Source organism: Neovison vison, chromosome 5 (assembly GCF_020171115.1).
Source record: "Neovison vison isolate M4711 chromosome 5, ASM_NN_V1, whole genome shotgun sequence".
NCBI classification, from domain to species: domain Eukaryota; kingdom Metazoa; phylum Chordata; class Mammalia; order Carnivora; family Mustelidae; genus Neogale; species Neogale vison.
This window is the reverse complement of record NC_058095.1, coordinates 69,414,372-69,434,057: the sequence shown is the minus strand read 5'-3', so window position 1 is coordinate 69,434,057 and position 19,686 is coordinate 69,414,372. Positions and strand designations below refer to the sequence as shown.

General features: G+C 50.1%; 1 protein-coding gene across 7 annotated transcripts in view; it reads right to left on the bottom strand.

The window, feature by feature from the left end:
• The window catches only part of LOC122906847 (myosin phosphatase Rho interacting protein), a 145,192-nt gene that overhangs the window by 32,202 nt on the left and 93,304 nt on the right, over positions 1 to 19,686 (bottom strand). For 6 of the 7 annotated variants that reach the window (XM_044249261.1, XM_044249262.1, XM_044249266.1 and 3 more), the window contains exons 8-13: positions 10,771 to 10,912; positions 9,784 to 9,897; positions 8,199 to 8,255; positions 6,878 to 6,946; positions 4,038 to 4,127; positions 1,208 to 1,317 (exon numbers count right to left, since the gene is read on the bottom strand). In XM_044249261.1, coding sequence (XP_044105196.1) covers positions 1,208 to 1,317; positions 4,038 to 4,127; positions 6,878 to 6,946; positions 8,199 to 8,255; positions 9,784 to 9,897; positions 10,771 to 10,912 — 582 coding nt within the window. The remainder of the gene's footprint in view (positions 1 to 1,207; positions 1,318 to 4,037; positions 4,128 to 6,877; positions 6,947 to 8,198; positions 8,256 to 9,783; positions 9,898 to 10,770; positions 10,913 to 19,686) is intronic. The other variant, XM_044249265.1, reaches the window with a different exon arrangement.

Sequence of the window (19,686 nt, the reverse complement as noted above, 5' to 3'; positions counted from 1 at the left end):
CAGGACCTCAGGCCCTCTCATGTCCACCACCCGTGTCACTGTTGCAGCAGCCTTGCCCGAGAACCCTGAGCTGCCTTTCTTGCTTTGCTAGCCTCACAAAGCTTTGGCCTGGGCTCCTGGCTAGAAGAGAGCCCCAGGATAGCCAGCAAGGCTGCCCCATGAGAATGAGGGCGCCCCGCTCATCTCTGCAGGCAGGACACACTCCACTCACAGATAAGCTCTCATAACAGGACACTTGAGAACTTGTCCCGGCCACCAACACCTTGACTTACTGACAGGAACAATCAACCATATATTCTGTTCACTTAATAAATGAGGGAATAAACAAACAATGCCAACAGGGAGAGGAGATTCTGTTCCTGCTTTCTTGCTCAAAGAGCTGCAGCGTCACTAGGAAGTAGGCAAGCCCTTGACAAAGATACGGCATGGCCATGGCTGCCCCAGGCCACTGGGGGGCACACAGTGGGCCCTGGGACGCCACTCCACGTGTGACCAACAACACAAGAAAGACACTTGAAGAGTCACGCAAAGTACGTGACCTGAAAAGCATAAATGGGACGTTCTCAGAAGAGGCAAAGGCTCCAAAGCCTTCAGCTGAGAATGACAGAGTTCTGGGCATCGTGGAACCAGCCCCACCCACTAGAATCTTTTCTTTTTCTTAAACTAGAAACAGCAGGTTTCTAACTTCAGGGCAGAAGGAAGAAGGCACGTGGAACGTCATGAGGTATGCGAGCCCCAGAGACTCAGCAGGAGGGAAGAACAAGAGGTCCAACCCAGTTCTAGCACTGAGTCTCAAAGAAGTTTTTCCTGGTTGTACAGAAATCCAACAGATGGAGGCGTGGAGCAAAAAGACCAAGAGAAAGGAACATTCTGGCGGCCTGTGAAGGCGGCCTCCAGGGCTGCCCTTACTCTACCATCAGAGAGACCCAGTGCCTAAGCTGGAGGGGCTTCTCCCACTAAGTTCAGTCCCGACAGGGGCACAAACGTCCCTTGCACAGACAGCTCCACTGGCCAGGCTTAAGGGAGGAAAAGGTCACCGGAGGCAGAAAAACCAGGAAGCCAGAGGGAGACTGACTGGGGCCAGTCAGCAGTGGGACGAAGGAGGAAGGAAGAAGGCTGTGCTGGGCCAGAAGAACCATAGACCCACAAAGGAGTGAGCCGGTGGCTGGAAGGGAAGGGGGCTCCCTCAGGCACCCGGCTGTCCTACCTCGTGACGTCTGGGGCAGAGGTTGGATGGACATGCTTCATGATGGTCTGGATCCAATTCCGCCGAATTCCAGATGTCATGGCAGAGAGAGTGAATTCGCCCTCCTTCGTCTACACGAAAGACAAGCTGTCATCAGGGACTGTCCCCTCCCTGACCCCAAAGGACATCCTGCAGGGAGAACTACAGCCAGGGAGGGGGCTGTGGTAGGAGAACTGTGTGTGTCCCCCTTGAAGAAGGGCCGGAGAGCAAAGGAAAGAGCAAATGTGCTTCCGTGGAAGCCTCAGCAATCATCCTCGGTTTCCTGTGTGCCTGCAATGTCCCCGGCCCTGGGATGGCTTGCCCTGCTCTCTCAGGGGCTCACAGACTGGGGGAAGGAGCACGACCCAACAATGAAGTCAGTGTGTGGGGAGCCATGGGAAGGGACCCCCAGGCTGGGGAAAGCTCCATCCCAGGCCCCGTGCCACAAAGCCACGCACACCAGGTGCACAGGGTGATGGCCTGGAGAGTGCCAGGCACGGCACTGCGGGTGGGTCGGGCCTGATGCGGGCCGCATCTATCGGGCTGAGAAGAGGCAGGGAGCCCTGCTGGGCCACCGCCTGGGCAGTCGCAGTTAGATTTAGCACAGAGTGCTAGTGACAGAAGAGGAAGGTTCTGCGGCAGTAAAGGAGGTGGTACACAGTCCCTCATTGATAGGGCATGGGAGCGAAGGGGGTGCTTCTAGGACAATCCCTGGACCGCCAGCCCCTGACCCGGAGAGGAGAGTCAAGATGGAGGAGTATGCTGGTGGTGGCTGGCGGGGAGGAGCTGCACTATGTGGGACAGAAGGTGGACAGGAGGACAGGGGAGCCAGGCAGCAAGGCCATGCCTCTGGGCTGCAACCCTTGTATCACTAAGCCACACTGCCAGGCACCTCCCAAGATGGAAGGGGCACAACACGCAAATAGTGGTCTCCTGGAGGCCACCTCCCAGCTTCTGCACCTCGGGCTCCTGTGTCACAGAAGAGAGGGCATCAGTACTGTTCTCTAGGCTTCTCAGGCTACTGACCAATTGGCCTGTGAGACACAGCTGGTCAGCCGATGGGAAGAGGAATTCGCCAAGATGATTTGGGGATGGACAATGGCAGAGCCAAGGGCCAAAATATGAAACCACGTGCCAGCCCAGCATGGGCTAGGCTTGGCTTCGCACAGCTTGTGCCCCCACTGGCACCCCAACTCGAGAAGTCCCACAGCCCAAGTCCCTCCCCATCTCTCCCTCACCACTTTCCTCTCTGTGCAAGCCAAGGGCAGGGCTGCCACCTCAGAGCTCTCTGAAGTACCGGCCCTCCCCATGCCCCTGGAACCAGCGCCCCCCACCGGCATCCCAGCATCCTCTGCTTCCCGCACTCCAGTGTGGGTATCTGTAGTCTGACCTCAGCATTCTGTATGTTCTCTCCCATGAGCTCATCTCTCACCTGAAGAGAGCTCCTTCCTGACCACGTCAATGCCCATGGCTGCCTGCTATTCTTAGGGAGACCTCCAACACAGCACAGGCCTGAAGTCCAGAGGATCCCCTCCTCTGCCGCCCGACTGCAGCACAAGGCTCATCATGCTCTAGGGCACAGACCTCACAGCTGCCTCCTCCTTCCCCGGCCATAGCCGCGCCCAGTAGCTCTTTTGCCACGGCCCTTGTCACCACTGCCTCTGCCCCTCACCACCTGGCCTTCTGCCTGTACCTTCCCCTCCTTTGTAAGTGCGCTCCATATCCTGCTGGTTGTGTCTTACTAAGGCACAACTGCCTCATGTCTTCCACCACATTCCAGGGCTTCCCCCAACCTCAGGATGGGACTGACTCGTGACCCAGCCCACAGGGCTCTCACGGTGCCTCCCTCACCTGGCTTCTGCATTTAGCCACCTTGCAGGTGCCACCAAGTCTGGTGGCCAGGCAAGAACACGGCAAACTCGGCACTCCAGCTTTACCTTGCAAGATCCTCAAGCTCCTTAGTGGGCCAGGCTGAGCCCCTCCTGGGACCCACTCTCCTGCACTGACAGCAATCTCTCTGAGTCCGTGGGCCTCATGGAAAAGCATCAGAACCGATGCTAAGCTCACACTGCCCTGCTCAGAGTAAAGCGAACAGGGGTCTGAATGACAGCCGAGATCAGCTAGGGAACAGAGGTGACTTGTAATTGTTGCCTGATGGGGAGAGCAGGTGAGTTCTCAGAGACAGACTGGCACCTTGCGGTTCGGGCCATGGACTCGTCATACAGAAGAAAGCCCTAGAACAACGAAGCTGTAACAAGCCCAGTGATGGGTGCTGACTTAACAAGAAAACACTTATTACCCCTGGGATGCCCTACCCAGAGAGACCTGCTCTTTAAAATAGAGAGGTAGTGGGGAAGGGGGGTGGTGTCTGCATAGGCCAAGAAAGCCAGACTCCACCACTGTCTGACACACTGGCTTATCAAGCATGTCTATGCCTCCTGTAGGGACAAGGGCAGAAGAGTATCACAGCAGGGCAGCATGGGCCACCAAGCTCATGCCCTGGCCCTGGTGCCGGGCCAGCAGTGCCATCTCTGACTGGGCCTTGGTGTCTGCACACTTGCCCTGCACGGAGGGACTGCCATGACCAGTAGCCCAGTGGGTTGCCGCCTGGACTACTCCTTATAATAAAATCATCGAACTTTGGGTCTGAACCCTGGTCTCCCCTGGGTTTGGTTAAAACAAGTTAGGAGGTCAGGCTTGTGCACAAGTGTCCCCAGACCAGGACATCAGGTTCTTGGAGAAATGTTCCCACAGGAGCTTGTGTCTCCCACCTCCATGCCCAACCGGTGCCCCAACTCCACCCCAGGCTCACATGTATCTGGAAGCCATAGTTTCTCTGGACTGGATACTCGGTGACGTCGTAACATGTAGACAAGTCAATTTCCCCGTCCAAATCAGCCGCCTACAGAGAGAAAGGAAATGTCTACACCTAGACAAGCAGATTTCCACGTTAGCTTTATGCTCATGGGCGTATACGCTGATGAGTGAGGATTCCGCCTATCCCTGTTGCATGGAGGTATCCATGCCACATCCCCATCCTGCCACACATGGCCCGTGCCAGTGGTTCTGCAACCTGATGCTTGGACTCTCTTTTATTCTTAAAAATTGAGGACCCCCAAAGAGTTTTCATGTATGTGGCTTTTATCTATTGAGGATATTCAGCATATTAGAAATAAGGTAGAAGAAGGTAAACATATTTGCTCACTTAAGAACACAAATGATCCACTTTATTTTTTCACAAAAAATATTCTAAAAAGTCAGGAAGGGATTTTTGCAAATCTTTCTTTAAATGCTTGGCTTCCAAGGACAGCTGGATTCTCACGTCTATGGCTACACTCCTCCTATACAATTACCATTTTGGATGAAGCATGGTTGACCCTTGAACAATATGGGTTTGAATTGCGTGGGTCCAGGTTACACATGGATTTTTTTTTTATGTAGTACAGTACTATAAATGTATTTTCTCTTCCTTATGATTTTCTTAATGGCCTTTCTCTAGCTTACTTTATTCTAAGAATACAGTACACGATACACATAACATGCAAATGTCAAGGCTTGTGATCAACAGTAGACTCTTAGTTCCGTTTGGGGGGAGTCAAAACTTATATGCAGGTTTTCGACTGCAGAAGGGTATGGCACCTCCAATCTCTGTGTCTCTTCAAGGGTCAACTGTACATGCAGACAGTCCAACCTTACACAGATACAGACTGGAAAAGAGAGATGTATAAAGAAAGACATTTCTTTCTTTTTTTCTGGTTCTGTTGAGGAATAATGCACATATGTGACTACTGGAGGTGAGCGGCACGATGGTCTGACTGACTTGCACTGTGAAAAGTTGTACTCTCTAAAAGGTTAACTGCAAAACGAAACCTGAAATCCCATCAAGGGACTTTCCATACTATTGTATTAAAATCCATGTTTTGGGGCGCCTGGGTGGCTCAGTGGGTTAAGCTGCTGCCTTCGGCTCAGGTCATGATCCCAGAGTCCTGGGATCGAGTCCCGCATCGGGCTCTCTGCTCAGTGGGGAACCTGCTTCCTCCTCTCTCTCTCTGCCTGCCTCTCTGCCTACATGTAATCTCTCTCTGTCAAATAAATAAATAGAATCTTTAAAAAAATAATAAAATAAATAAAATCCATGTTTTTTTGCTGCCCTAAGAATGGACCTTTACTTGTGTGTGATTTTGCAACTTTTGCATATTGGTCATTTGGAAGACATCAAGTTATGGGTATCTTTCACAAGTGGATACATTTCATTACACGAGCTCAAAACAAGTTAGTATCAGCACTCATGTGGTCAGGACACTCTGTAAGGAAAGGGAAGCAGTCAAGTCTGTGATGGGGAAAACACATTTTCCAAAGTTCCAATTTCACTTGAAGGCTCAAACTGTATCACTGGCAACAAATCGTCAGCTGTTTTCTTTGAAGGGATAGATTCACTTGGCTCACTTTTAAGAAAGTGCCGAATGCCTGAAGCGAGCGAGCAGTGTGTGTCTCAGCAGCTCTCTCTGGTGCAGCTGGTACTGCATGAGGAGATGCCACCGGCTTGGCCAGCCGCGTGGACAGGGTGCGCGTGCTTTCCCACGAGGCACCCCGGACTCCAGCATGCAGAAAAAGTGACTTACGCTCACTGTCAATTTTGAATCATGGGATATATAAGAGTTTTCAAGAACTGAGGCTTTAAATGGCATCTTAATTTTGTAACAATGGTTTTGGGTAGACCAGCCCCCCTAAAGGGTCTCCAGGAGTCCAGAGGCCACACTCAGAACTGCTGATCTACGCACACACTACAACCACACATGCTTCTGTGTTTCCTGACGTCAGGCAGCACTAGGGGCCAGCTGCTCATACCACCCTCAGCTCCCCTGTATCACCAACATCTTTCCACTGAAGTCCACAAAGAACTTCTTTTTCTAAGGTTCATGGTATACAAATACATATAACAAGCCCCCTAATGACAGATAATTAGATCCTCGCCAATCTGCTACTCTGACAAAAGTGCAGGGGTGCCTAATCTTGGGCACAGATCTTTTCTTATTCGTGGAAATGTATCTGAAGGATTCCTGGAGTGGAATGCAAGGGGAAAGGTAGGAACACAGACTTGCCAAATTGCTCAAAAGATAACTTTTTCTGTAGGTGAAGAAAAAAGAGCCCCTTCTAGTTGGTCTTCAAGCAAGGAATCAAGGCAGTCTACTGGGCCAATCAAATTCACTTGGCACATCCCATCTTTGTCCAAAAGATAAGAGACAAAATTTAGTTCTCTTTCTTTAAGAGACTCCATTCTCCATGAAATCTTTTGTAGAAAAAACAAAACTGCTCATCCTTGGTTTTAAAATAAGCCATCTTTCAATGTTTTTCAAAGAGCAGAGAAAAGAGAAGCCACTGAAACACACCACCCACGTGCTGAAAGCAGGGCCTCTACACAGCCAGTGTCTCAGGAAGAATCAGTCACGACAGCATCAAAAGCTGGTCACACCATGCTCAGCCTTCCCCCCAAATCTAGACCGGGAAACCCATGATGGCAACTTAGACACCAGTCGACAGACAGAAGGGGCCTGGAGCCTGGAGAAGCAGCGGCCAGGAGCCAGAGCTGCCGGGTGCCACCTGGACCGCTTTAGCTGTCTCCACAACTGGGAAGGAAACCAAGACACTCACCTCCTCAGCTGCCGAGTCCCTGTAGTATCTCAGACTTTGATCAGCGAGGACAAACCAGTGTTTCTTCCACTAAAAGGGAAGGGAAAAAGCAGACTCAACTAGAGCAGAGCAGCACACTTACTGCTGCACGGTGATCCACAGCCAGAGTCCTGGCAGAACCTCCCAGAGCGCAGGAAAAGCAGAGGGCAGGTGGCCCCTCCCGCGAGTGGCAGACACACATAGGACTCTGTCCCGGCCGCAGGCAGCCATGCACTCAGGACCCCAGGGCGCTTGCTAAGCTGCGGCTCCCGTGACCAGGCAGCATGGAGAGCTGGGTGGGCTGCAGGCTACGACTCTCTGTAACCCACAGCGGTGTGGCTGGTGAAAAGTGCTTCGCAGTCCATAATCTCAACTCCAGAGGCTGCAGACAGGGGGCTGGGCCCTCAGAGCTGAAAAGTGGCTGCAGAAACAGCATCTCCATCCTCAGGTGGCTGCCTGTGAGCCACAGCCACTGGTGGCTAACCAGAGGGGCGCGCCCACCTGCAGCCAGCAGGAGCAAACCAGCCAGCTAGCTTCCCAAGTCTTCGCTGTGAGTAGCAAGGAAGGAGACTTGAGTCTTCAGACAAGGCCAGGGGGATTGATATGGAGGAGAGAGAAAAAGAGGATGTTTCGGCACAGTCACTCAGGAAGCACGGAAGGGAGCTCGGGAGGGCAGGCTTTCGGGGCCTCTCTCGGTATGGGCTAGCAGGCTCCCCTTCATGCCTTCTTGGAGGCCTGGCCTTCCAGCCCCAAGCAGGGTTGAGGTGGGGCTGACAGGTCTGGCTACAGAGGGCTCTTTCTGCTTGAGTCTGAAGGCCAGAATGTACCGCACCGGCTCCTCCCAGGACTGCAGCAGAGCTGGAGGCTTTGGTAGAGTCTAGAAGCCCTTGGCTGCTTTCCACTCGTCCTACCTTGTAATCAACCCCAAGCCAACCACACAACCAGAGCCTTCCTGGGAAGCCTGGGCTCCTGGAGAACTTTGAGGAAAGAGTAGCAGGTAGGGAGCTAGAGTTGGAGGATGCTCTCCTGGCCTGAGGCTGAGGCCCTTGTGGGGTGCAGGAGGGCAGCCATCTCCAGAGACGCCTGCCCCCCACTGCAGAACTAAGGCTGGGGAGGCTGTGCACCTCCACTTCCCTGAGGAGAAGGGGGTCTCGGCCATACCACCGTCCTGGCCCACCAGACAAGAGGCCGCACTGGCGCTGGTGTATGGAGCTGGTGTTCCCACACCTGGCAGGGACAAGGCCGGGGAGCCCTCGCACCTGCTCCGAAGAGCCTCAGGGGCCCGGCAGCCCTGCGTGCTCACCTGGCCGTCCTCGTACTGCTTGGTCAGCCAGCCTTTCTTGAAATTCAGCAGGTCGGGCTAGGAAAGGGAGAAGAAAAGAAGAGTTCAGAAGAAAGCACACTGATACCCCAGTTGTGTGGAAAGGGTGGCTGAGGCACGGATATTTCTGTCCAGATGGTGGGCAGCAGGGAGAGGGCTTTCTCTGCCTGCCCACAAACACTCTGCAGACCCGCGTGTCATCACAGGACGAGATGCTGGGCTTGGCGGGCTGACAAAGAGGGAAGGGGAAGAGCACGGCCCCAGCACCCTGGGAGCAGCTGGGCGGCCCGGACGCTCCGAGAGAAGCCCTGGTCACGTCCGCGGCAGCTGCCTGGCAGCACAGAATGGCCCAGAGGGAGGGTCAGTTAGTGTTTCCCACGAAGGGGAAAATCTGCAGTGAACCCTAAAAGAAGAAATCAGAAGTTCTCACAGAAGCCACAGAAAGACTGAGAAAGGAAGCCTGAAGAACAGAGCCCACGTACAGTGCTGAGCAAGGATGTAGCAGCAGGCCTGCTGAGGCCTGGAGGCTGCGTTTCCAACGGGATGCGCTTTAGGCTCCATTTCCTGGCAAGATGCAAGCCCCAGACAGCGGACAGGAAAGCAGGGGGCGATGTCCTGCTGGGCTTTCCTGCACCCATGTCCCTGGGCCGGAGGAGGCGCCTGGGGACCACCTGCAGCACAGTAGGGCCTGGCCTGTGTTTCACGCCTGGACACCTGCGAAGCCAGCGCCTGAAGAGATGTGGAGCACCCTTCCCCTCACCCCGTGTGCTTGCTCTCCACTTCCCTACTGCCGTCTTGGCCAGAAACAGGCTGGGACATCTTTCTGTACTTGAAGGACTCGGGGGTTATTATGAGAACAGGTGTACAGTGGCAGGACCACCACGAGCAACCCATGTTCTGGGGGTCTCTGTTCTAAATCTCTGAGCCACTCCCAGACTCAAGGAAAAAACAAACCTCCTCCAGGTAAGAAGCCCTCCTGCCCTCGCTCAGGCTCATGTCGCTGTGTGGATGGTGGTTCCACTCCCCAGGGTAGAAGTGGCACCCACCATGGGCTTCTCAGAAGGCTGAGGAGTCCCAGGTCACCCTGTGAGCAGCTGTCCTCCACTCCCAGGGCCTCTGGCCGGCTGTTCTCAGCTCCCAGAGGAAGCGATGCTCCTATCTGACCACACCCTACCGCTGCAGCTCAAAGGACCTAGGGCCAAGGCCTTTCTCCTCCTGTGGTGAAAACACCACAAATAAGGCAATGGCTTCTGGCAAGAGGGGGCTCCTGCCTGCAAAATGTGGCTGAAACAAGCACCCAAACAAGAACAGAGGTTCCCTGCTGTGGCCCTGGTTCCCCGAAGTCAGGATCTTGCTGCCTTGACCAAGTGGCCACCAGGGACTTCAGAGCTCAGGATGCCCATGGAGTCCAGAAAGGGAAAAAAACACAGCATCTGCTTCCCATGCACAGACACAAAGGCCAGTGCAGAGGGGACAGCCAGCATAGACGCACGGACATAAGCAGACAGTGACCCCAAGTGACAGAAGCAGCGTCTCCAGGCCTCGGTGCGCAGGCGCCTGGGCTCACCGTCAGGGAGGACTCCGTGGACCTCCTGTCCAGTGACTTGGCTCTTCGGTGTGGAGACAGGGGGGAGGCCGAGGTGTCCGGGAGAGGCGCTGTGGGGGCTTCGCTGGGGAGGTCCTGTGGCAGAGAGCAGCCGCCAGTCAGTACAAGCCAGTACACTCCAATGAGGCACAGGGACACCAGCAGCCAGAGCTGCGGGAGGGTCAAGACTGTTCCCAGGCGAGGACGAGAGCACTGTGTCTGGGGTCCCATGGCAAGTCTGGGCCAGCATGGGGACCGGAGCCAGCATCCTGGGACTCCTCGTCCAGCGCCTCCCACTTCACATGGCAGGTTCAAAGACGTGCTAGCTGTTGAAGTAGCCTTTTCTTTCAGATGCACTTGCCACCATCGCTCTCCTGGTGGCACCTCCATTCCTTGGCTGCTTGGGGTCACAGAACAAAGAGCCCCAGACTCTGTGGCAGCCGGCAGCAAAACACCTCATGAACCCAAAGAGAAGCTGGAGAGGAAGATGAAGACCGGACACAACAGAGCCACAAGAGGTGGGTGGGCTGCCCGGGAGGAGGAGGAGGGTTCAGAAGAGGGATCTGCCCAGGGACTAAGTAGAGAAGCAAGGGCTATGGCCGCCACTCTAAAGAAAGAGGAAGGAAGGTGCTCAGCCTCATGGCTGGGCTGCCTCAGAGAGGAAGAGAGCAGCTCTAGCTAAGACCTGGGATCTAAGGCTTGTCAGACTAGCATTGAGTAGAAATGGATGAAGTTCTGACAGGAAGATGCAGAAGACAGGCCTTGCCCTCAAGAAAGTCACTCACTGGAGGAGAGGAGAGACATGAGCAAACAACTAGGCAGCAAGAGCAGGAAGCCCATCAGCAGTGCGTCCAGGTGCATGTTTGGGGGGGCCCATGAGAAGGTGTGGGGCCACGTGCTGACTGTGCCCCACGGTCGCACACGGCACTGCCTGGGCCTCAGCGTTGGCCCCGGACCCCAGGCGCTCACCCGTTTCCGGGGAAATGCCCTCTTTTCACTGCGACCCTGGCGTGTGTCACTTGATGGTGAGGGCCCGGCTGACGAGTTCGTCTCCATGTGCTCTGCCTTCTCAATGTCCAACGCCTCAAACTTCTCAATGACCTGGGACCTCCTGCAAGAGAGGACACGAGGCTGCTGAGGGGGAGACTAGCACCCACCCCCCAGCCTGAGGCGGGCTTAGTGTTGAGCTGCAGCGGAGCCCCTTCAGCCCACACTGTCATGCCTGGCCCATCCCAGCCTTCCCTGGGCCTCCCCTCCCCACACGGCGCGTAGGCTGTGCGCACAGCACGATGGCCCAGTCCACCTGATTCCCCTCCCCGAGCTCCCTGTCCCATCACCGTGGAGGGGAAAGCCATGCAGGGGCTGGCAGCAGCTCAGGGGCCAGGGCCTTCCCTTTCCCCAGCTATCCTTGACCTCTGCCCCCCACGCTGGAGGCCCCTGCACGACCTGTTGAGGCGCTTGGCAATCACACAGCTCATCGCCTGGCACCCTCTCCTGAGCCACAGATGTGATCGGAAGGCAACCACCACCTCGGAGGGTGACAGCCTCCGTGCTCCTGGCATTCATTCCTCAGCAGATCATGATGCAGCCCCTACCCCAGGGCACCCAAAATTTAGCAAGAAAAAGGCCCATGAATTAACATCGGTTCTGCCAACAGTAAAAAGAATCAAAACCAAATTAAAACAAAAACAAAGCAAGTTGATTTCGTGTGAAAAGGCCGGTGTGTCATCAGGCCATCTACGGCTGGAGACGGAGCGGAGATGGGAGCGAAGCAGGCGAAGGAAGGGCGAGTAACGTCACACAGCCACACAGCAGGAGAAGGTGGAGAGGGGCAAGACCTGAAAGAAAAGAAGGCTGGAAAATGAATACACGGAAAGGGATGGCTCTTTAAATCAAATAATGGTAAATCAAAATTATCCAAAGAATCAAAGAAACAAAAACCCGAGGTGATTGCTGAGAAGGGGAAGCCATCCTTGTCCCTGAGTCACAAGGAATGGCCATGATGGCTGAAGGCAGGGAGGCCAGGTGGGGCACGTGACCTGAAGCTGAGTCCTCACCTCTGGGGACCGCCCATGAGGTGGGGGAGTGGGGGGGGTTGTTGAGACATTGTTTTAAAAAGAGATAAGGCGCAAATGGGAGTCACTCGTGCTAAGTCCACTCAATAAACACAGACTTGACATCTAAGTTACAGAATTACACTTGCAACCTCTCCCAGGAGTGGAATCTTAAACTCGCATCAATCTGAAGCCACCTGGTCAGCACTGGTGAGGTAATCTGCCTGACAGACCCCTGCTGTCCCCCAAAGGAAGGTGACCTTGCCTGAAATAATGCACTTTGCCAGGAACTTCCTTGTCCCACGCACACTTGCCTATAAGTCTTTCACTTTGCACAGCTCCTCAGAGCTCCTTTCTCTCTGCTAGATGTGGGGAGGCTGAATCACTGAATAAAGCCAATAAGATCTTTAAAACTTCCTCAGTTGAATTTTCTTTTTACAGGGTTGGTGGCAGTGGTGGGACCTGAAGGAAACTTCAGGCAGCTTCGAGGACAATGAGAAACAGCTAGCTGTGGTATGCGCGAACCCTTTGAGGTCTCTCTTTTTCACCATTTCTGAGGGCCATGGGAATTCCTTCTGGTTCCGAGCTCTGCTCCCTTGGCGTTGAGCTCCTGATTTAACTGGCTTTCTATGGTCCCCCACTTGACTAGACTATGCTGGAACTGTAGCTACTTCAGTCCGCAGTTCCCCATTTGATGGGAATCCCAGGCCACGGCTCCCATTCTCTGGGGTCTGCCGGTTCAGTACTTCCCTGAGTGCCCAGCTCCACAGTGAGAATTGCTAGTGGCGCAAAGTCTTTCGCTGGTTAGTCACATCGCAGTTCCTGCTGGTGGGTTAAGGTGCATACAAGGTAAAGGCTATTGCGGATGAGACTCTTAGAAGCCAAAAGCTACAAAACTGATGGGCATAGGCTGAGCATTAAAAACCAATTAGAGCATTTGCCAGCTAACCCTAAGACTCCTGTGTTAGGGTAAGCTGGTCATACAACGGACAATATGGTGACACTGGGTTACCTGCCAACCTCAAAAAATTTCCATGCAACAAGGTACGCTGTAAAACACCACAGAATTCCTAACGCAACAGCATAGCCCTTTAGTTATTAATTTGGCTCTGGGAGACTCACAGGCTTAGCTAGAAGAAATAGGATCTTCAAATTCTAGAGTTGAGGGGTGTCTGGGTGGTTCTCAGTTGGTTAAGCGTCTGCCTTTGGGTCAGTTCATGATCTCAAGAGTTCTGGGACTGAGCCCCATGTGGGGCTCCCTGCTCAGTGGGGAGTGTGCATCTCCCTCTGCCCCTCCCCACCTGGCTCATGTTGGCGTGCATGCTCTTTCTCCCTCTCAAATAAAACAAAAAATCTTAAAAAAAAAAAAAAATTCCGGAGTTCAGCACACCAACTTTTAGCACATCTACTTATTTTATGGCTAAGAACTATAGTCCCAGAAGCTATAGATATCTACAAAAATGCAAAATCTTGCTAAAGATAACCTAGATTTACGATGGCCAATATGGGAATATTCCAATTAGACAAGATCATTTATTTAAGAAGCACACTGAAAAGCAAGGGTTCTAAATCAAGCAAACAGATTGGAGTAACTATTTTAATTGGTATGCAAAAGCTTTCAAAGGCTTCAAGATTCCAAAACAACTTCATTGCAGTTTTTTTTGCAAAGGCTAATGAAAGATTAAAGACACAAAAGATACCTAAAACAATATGTAGGCCTCCCCCTTACACTCTCCTTGGAGTACAACATCAAAATACTGGCCCAGACATCAGCATATCATTTGTAAGCAAGTGGGCCATTACAAAAAATTTTGTCCTCAAAGGTTCTGATTAAATCCTTTAATATCAACTTGAACACCCCCCTATTTGCCTTTGAAGGAGACTCCCCCCTCCACCATATGGGCTCCTCCCAGAGTTGGTGGGATTCTGAGGGATTTTCTGATAAAGTGCTATGTTATTCTCTTAAACAGCCAAGAAAAACTAAAATTAAAATTAACAAAAAATCTTGCCAAATTCTGGTAGATACCAAGACTACAGAGGGGATCCTGGGAAAACTAGTAGAAGCCAGAGAAAAGTGAGAATTCATACCAGAGTCACCTCTCCTGAATCGCCGTCTGCAATACCCCATTAGCCCAAAGACAAAAATAAAATGTCACACTGTCCTTTTCTTTCCAAACCCAAACACACTGGTTCTTGATCCTTTCTTTCTCAGGGACAAGCTACTGCCTTCTTGCTTGTCTTGTGTCTTAAGAATCTGGTTTGGTTTTCTGCCTGAATAGGACATGCAGGTTGCTGGTTCTTTTCTTTGGCTATCTTAGAGTAACTCTGGATCTTGGGAAGATAGTAAGTATCCTTTTATACCCCCGTGGGGTCCCCTCTTACATTGAAGAGGGGCTATTCACTACTACCAGAAACATCTACTGTATGTCCTGGTTGAAAAGTGACACGATATTTATTTATTTATTTATTTATTTATTTTTTTTAAAGATTTTATTTATTTATTTGACAGAGAGAGATCACAAGTAGGCAGAGAGGCAGGCAGAGAGAGAGAGAGGAGGAAGCAGGCTCCCTGCTGAGCAGAGAGCCCGATGCGGGACTCGATCCCAGGACCCTGAGATCATGACCTGAGCCGAAGGCAGCGGCTTAACCCACTGAGCCACCCAGGCGCCCAGTGACACGATATTTAGAAGGAGTTTTTAAATAGCTCTGTGGTCTGAAGTTGGCCAAACTAGAAGCTGATAATCAGAGCCTGATAGGAAGTTTTCTTAGGCCTTCTTCCCTAAGCTAAACGAAACCATGTACCCAGACAAAGCAGCATCTGAAGCCTCTGTGAAAGGATTTATTAAACATTCCACAGATGAACAGTTCCAAATACAGAAAACAGGAATATTTTGATTTCCATCTCAGTTGGAAAGCTCCTCCCTGATATAAAGAAGGAAACTGAGGATAGTGCAGTTGGATAGGTGAACCAACTTATGATATCATTTAAGTTGCAACCCAATTCTTTGAGGAATTAAAGCAACTGTCCACATCTTATAAATCTTCATAAAACAAGAAATTCGGCTCCAGAAGCAATCTGAAGTCCATTTCTTTCTTCTCCTCCTCCTCCTTCTTCTTCTCCTTCTTCTTCTTCTTTTAACCAACATCAAACCCACCCCTATATCTCTTTAAAGCCTTCTAAGTATTGTGAAAATTTTGGCCTCGGGAAGCAAAAGTCTTTCTTGGAGGCCTTTACTTTCTTTCCCTGTGCCTCTGTGATGTAAACGGTCTACCTGGTCTTCTCTGTACCTTTTATCTAGGCCCTCTCTGACCTGAGCCAAAGGCAGAGGCTTAACCCACTGAGCCACCCAAGTGCCCCCCAAATGAAGTCTTCTTGACCTAGAAGTAACTTTGGGATTTTTTCAGAGGATCCCTGAAAATCCTAAAAATAAGAGAGATGTTCCCAAATTAGACTTATTTGTTATGTTACATCATCATGGGCAGCACTGTCAATTCAGTGATACTAAACCTTCTTAGGTCCTAATGCAATATTGTCCGTCATAATTCCAGCTGTTATCTTAAATGGTGAATATCACAAAATAACCAAGTCTCCTGTTATTTCCATTACAATGAACTCTCATCTAATCTTTAACTCTGGGCAATTTTAAGTCTTCTGTCACTTACAAAGAGTTATCATTTTATTCTGATGCTTTCACAGAAGTGTTCTTGGAAAGGACTATGACAAGTAAAGATTTCTTCCTTTCCCTTTTTTTTTAAGAGAATGGGGGAGGGGCAGCGGGAGAGAAACTCTTAGGCAGGATCATTAGCTGAACTGTAATCAGGAATCGCCGCTTAACTGGCTGAGACCCCAGGTATACCAACAAGTAAAGATTTCTCATAACTTCAAGGCTATTATAAAACTGAATTACTTTATTATAAAACTGAATTTACTGAATTTACTTTACCAACAAGTAAAGATTTCTCATAACTTCAAGGCTATTATAAAACTGAATTGAGGAAGAATTTCTAGAACTAATGGAAACACTGGATTCAAGCAGAATTAGTATTAATTACATAGGGCTGAATGAACTGAGAATGATTATAATTTTACATGACCTTTTGTGTGAAACACTGCTACTTCCTCAGTGTTTTGCTTTCATAGATTTAGGGAAACATTTTCACTTAAGTGCTCTATGATCTACAGCAATTTGGTAGGGCATACTTTTGTAAACAAAGATAAAACATTTACTTTTTCTCCCTACTGATCCCTCCAGAATCTGTAAACTCTATGGTATTCTTTTCATGGTAATATACTTGGTTATTTGTGTAAGTTCAATAAAAATCTGATCTCCTTGTAACAGGACACAGATGGAAACACTGGCTATATTACCAAGGCTTTGACTGGAATGTCCTATTTTAGAAATATGCATGGACTCAGATGTGGCCAAAGAGCTTTAAAGAACTGCTTAGACAAATCGGGCTGGTACCTTGCTTACAGGTTTCCTGGAAGCCTTCCAGGTGAGTAAAGAAGGTCAATTCCTGGCAGGCCTGTGAGTCTCAAAACATTTGGGGGAAACATTGAGAAGAGAGAAAGTCACCCAAACTAAAGATACTGTAGGTAAAATCTAATGGGGAGTCCTTGGCTTGGCTTCCCGGCTTCAGACAAGAATTCAATCTGAGATTACTTATGCAAAGTTCCAGCAAAGCAGTCTTTAAAAGGGCTTATACAGTCAATCGCTATTCTTGCCGCACTTATAAAATCAGGGTAAGTTTAAGGCAAACAAAGTAATTTTATTGTGATGATCTTTTTAAAAAAAATGGGAATAACTGTAGAGACAAAAACTGTGTTTGAATCTTTGTAGATATTAGATTCTAAGCTGTAAATGTCTTTGAGATTTTGCTCCATACCTGTTTATAAGTGACCTGGACTGGCTCCTGATTTCTAGTTTTTGCAAATATCTGGCTAGGACTCTCCAAACCAATGTTTCCTATTTTCAACCATCCTTCTGATTTGGAATCACTAAGAACAAAGACAGTTCTTAAGGGCTATTCCAAGTCCTCCTCACTGCGTTGGTGGTATAGTGGTGGGCATAGCTGCCTTCCAAGTCCTCCTCACTCCCTAGATGGCAACCAAACTGCAGGCACCTGAACCTTGGGTCCCCATCTCCCAAATAAAAGGGCCCCTTCAGACTCTAGGAGCTACAGAGCAGCTGGCGACCTCAACATCAAACTGACAAGGAAGTAGCTGACATCAAAGTGGACTGCTTCCACCCAAGATGCTGGATCAAGACTTCATTCTTTAGACATGAAATGAAATTCTTTCCTCTTCCTCTACACTACTCTGGCACGGGTCTGGAAAGAAAGCTACCACCTGTATCTCTCATTCCATTCACTACTAAGGGAGGGCAGGGGGCTAGATAGCTTTCAGATTGCTGGATTTAATAATTAAAAGAGCTCTTTACCAGTCCATGATACTAGAGACCCCCTGGCCCTCCCTGTGACCAATTTCCCTTCTATTCCCAATGGACTCCCTGATCTTAGGAGTCACTTACACAATCCGACTTTTACAGCCAGAACATCTAGTGCCTTGTTTTCACCTTTCAACGATTATAATTGTACTCGCCCAACTGGACACAAATTCCTAAGCAAATCGTAATAAGTTTGTATTCCCATGTTCTTGTGATTACCTAAATCAGATCTGCCCCCAATTATAAAAAGATCTCAGCAGCATCCCCCATCTCTGCAAGGTCAAAGTTGTTCTTCGTAATAGGGTATCCTCTGATGAGCCTGCAGCTAAACAAGGAACTATCGGTGCTGTGGTCAGTGCCACTTATGCTCCTGGATGAATACTTCTGGGAAATTTGAAACCCAGCTATGGGAAAATCATTGAAAAAGACACCTCATTTAAAAAAAAAAAAATAGGTGACTCCTTCAGGGGAGGGCTTTCTCTGAGTTACTTGATTTTGGTCGGTTTGGATCTTGGGGACCATGGATCCAAAACACACTCCAGACACTGGGAATTATCCTGCTTAAAATAACCATAGTAGTCTCCCTCAATGCACTACAGTCTCTTAAACACATGTCTGCAGCCGCTAACCACAAAGTGAATGATTTCCTTAAGACTGGACTATCAGAATGCCATGAAGAGGATAACTGCCTTAAAAAAATGTGAACATGAAATTGTGACTTGTGAGTACCATAGAGGTTCAGCAAAAAACGTCATGACGTGTGACGACCACGGAGAAACAGCAAAAACTCCAAGAATTTGAGCAGTAGCTGGGAGTGGTGCTAAGGTTTTAAATTTTGATCATGCCACTCGGTTAAGCTGAGAATCTGAACAAAAGTGGGGGGATTGTGGAGTACCTGGCTTGCTCAGTTAAAGTACCACTCCCAACCCCAGGGTCATGAGTTTGAGCTGCACACTGGGTAGAGATTACGTAAGGAAATAGATAAATAAATAAAATTTAAGAAAGGGGAGGTTGGGGGCAATTGCTTAAAAAAAAAAACCAAAAAAAGAATAAAATATTTTTAAAAAGATAACAGGCCCAGAATAGAGTCAATTGTGCTATGCCTAAGTCACCAAATGGTGGTTAAACTTACTTACAGTTTCAACTTCTCCCAGGAGTAGAATCTTAAACTAATCAAATTGGAATTACTAGTCAGCACCAGTGGGGTAATCTACCTGAGAGACCTCTGCTAGCTGTCAAAGGAAGGTGACCTTATCCGAAACAATGCACTCTTTGCTACTGTTAACTTGTTCTGGCCTCTTCTGCCTATAAAAGTCCTTTATTTTGTACAGCTCTTTGGAGCTCCTTTCTGTTTGACAGATGGGATGCTGCCTGATTCATGAATTGTTGAATAAAGCCAAGAAGATCTTCAGAATTTACTCAGTTGAATTTTTTTTCTTTTCTCTTTTCTTTTGTCCTTCCTTTTTTTCTTTTACACAATATTAACGTGTCACCAAACCAGAGGCCTGTCCTCCCAGGGACACCCAGGCAAGTGCCCCAAGGTCACCTTACAGGAAGGGTTTTTACTTGCATTCTGGGCTAATGGCAGAGAGTCAAGGGGAAGCAAGGGCCTCTGAGCCCAAAAGATTGAAATCTAACTGAAGACTAATGTCTAACTCTATAAGGAAAAAGAGGAAAGGGGCTCAAATTCTGAGACCCTGCCAAGAGACCAGCTTTTACTCAGAGAGGGCTACCATTAAAAATGGATCTCTGAGGATTTCTGCATCAAAGAAGGCTGAAGCCCAAGTGTAGAAGGTTTGGGGCTCCTGGGCCCTCTGCTCCTCTCTGAGCTCTGGTGCCCTAAGCTTCTGGGGAATCTCCTCCAGGCACAAAGCTTGTTCCCAGGCCGGTGGGGGCCGCAGCTGAGGGAGCACAGCAGAGGGCGAGCCAGTGCGGGAAGCTCAGGCAGCAGCGGCAGCGCCTGGGAACCACAGGAAGCTCTTGTCACCGCTCGGCCTGGTCAGGCAGAGGGTATCGCGTGCCCCGCCATCCTAGATGGGTTTGGGGAAGGTTCCAGGCCCACGCACAGAGCTAGGTACCATCACTTGCAGAATGAGAGCCCCTCCAACTGACCCAGAAAGTTGCAGGAAGGCCTCGAGGAACAGCGGCCCACGAAGGCCCATGCGGCTTACATGCTGCAGGCCTGCAGGGCTGCCAAGAGAGGAGACAGCCGAGGAAAGGAAAGTGGCGCTTAGTGCAGCCTCCGCACACAGCGGGGGTTTCTGGGCCGGTCAGCCATGGCTTATTTCAGCTTATCTGGCAAAGCAAGTGAGCGGCCTGTATACTGGCTCCCGAGGTACTGCAGGCGTGGCTGCAGAGGTCTCCCTGGGCTGGCAGACGGCACA